The sequence below is a fragment of the Volvox carteri genome (assembly GCF_000143455.1).
Source record: "Volvox carteri f. nagariensis unplaced genomic scaffold VOLCAscaffold_20, whole genome shotgun sequence".
Taxonomy (NCBI): Eukaryota; Viridiplantae; Chlorophyta; class Chlorophyceae; order Chlamydomonadales; family Volvocaceae; genus Volvox; species Volvox carteri.
Window position 1 is genome coordinate 694,466 of NW_003307563.1, and position 1,312 is coordinate 695,777.

General features: G+C 61.9%; 1 protein-coding gene across 1 annotated transcript in view; it reads right to left on the minus strand.

Moving 5' to 3' along the window:
* VOLCADRAFT_104850 (uncharacterized protein) overlaps positions 1–1,312 on the minus strand; it is a gene marked incomplete at its 5' end in the record, with an annotated part of 6,524 nt that overhangs the window by 676 nt on the left and 4,536 nt on the right. Inside the window, 2 exons of the mRNA XM_002950800.1 lie at positions 389–926; positions 1,058–1,188. Coding sequence (XP_002950846.1) covers positions 389–926; positions 1,058–1,188 — 669 coding nt within the window. The remainder of the gene's footprint in view (positions 1–388; positions 927–1,057; positions 1,189–1,312) is intronic.

The following is a 1,312-nucleotide window of genomic DNA, read 5'->3' on the forward strand; positions in this document are numbered from 1 at the left end:
CCCCTGCCTCCTTCTTCCCCGCCGCCTTCCTCACCTGCCGCCTCCTCCCCTGCCGCCTTCTTCCCCGCCGCCTTCATCCCCGCCGCCTTCCTCCCCTGCCGCCTCCTCCCCTGCCGGCTTCTTCCCCGCCGCCTTCATCCCCTGCCGCCTTCTTCCCCTGCCGCCTTCATCCCCTGCCGCCTCCTCCCCTGCCGCCTTCTTCCCCGCCGCCTTCATCCCCGCCGCCTTCTTCCCCTGCCGCCTTCTTCCCCGCCGCCTTCATCCCCTGCCGCCTTCTTCTTCCGCCGCCTTCCTCCCCTGCCGCCTCCTCCCCTGCCGCCTTCTTCCCCGCCGCCTTATTCCCCGGAGGCTCCTCCCCTGCCACCTCCTTCCCCGCCGCCTTCCTCACCTGCCGCCTTCTTCCCCGCCGCCTTCATCCCCTGCCGCCTTCTTCCCCTGCCGCCTCCTCCCCTGCACTCTCCCAAACCACATGGTTGGATCCTCGGGGGCAGGACGAGAGAGAAACCATTTTCCAGCTTCCAGCGCCAGCGGGCCAGCCCAGGCCCAGCGGAGGAACTTGGCTGTCGCCTCAATCACACAGTTGGCTGGCCATTCAGCAGCTGCCGGCCTGTACAGGTTGTAAAACCTCCGTAATGAGGCCAGTTGCGAGCCACTGAGTGTGTCGATCCGCTCCACCCGGCCCAGGTAAGCTGGGTGCTCACGGCGGAGAAGAAAGTCCTCAGGCTGCCACATTGTTAGCGGCACAGGGGCTGTTTCGCTGTCAGCTGCTGGGGGTGCTGCAGTTGACGCCCTCAGATGCAGCACAACCTCCTTGTCTAACGCGTTGAAGAACATGCAGGGCTCCATGTGCACCTTGCTGTGCGCCCAACGGCCTAGCTGGCCCCAGATACTCTCCGGCGGGAACATGGATGCCGCAAAAAGGGGCCCTAGGGAGGCAGGAGTGCCAGGAGTGCAGTACAGTGTGTGTGCAGTATCCCACGTCTTGACACACACAGCACATCACATGTCTCAGTGCATTGAACACGGCATGGCCTACACAATGCGGCACATTCCTTACCGATGTTCTTTATGGAATCCACCAGGTGCAATAGGTTGTGCAGCTTTATGTCCATCTCATTCACGGACAGACAAAGCTCGACTAGGCATACAGCCTCCACCACGCGCTGCTCAAGGGCGTCCACCTCACCCCTGCGCAAGCAGCATGACAAAACAGGAAAAGAAAGCAGACAGAGGATACTAAGCATGGGTCTGGTGGATCGCTGTATGCACACCACATTTTTGGGATACATCTACACAAATTTAAACCTGCCCG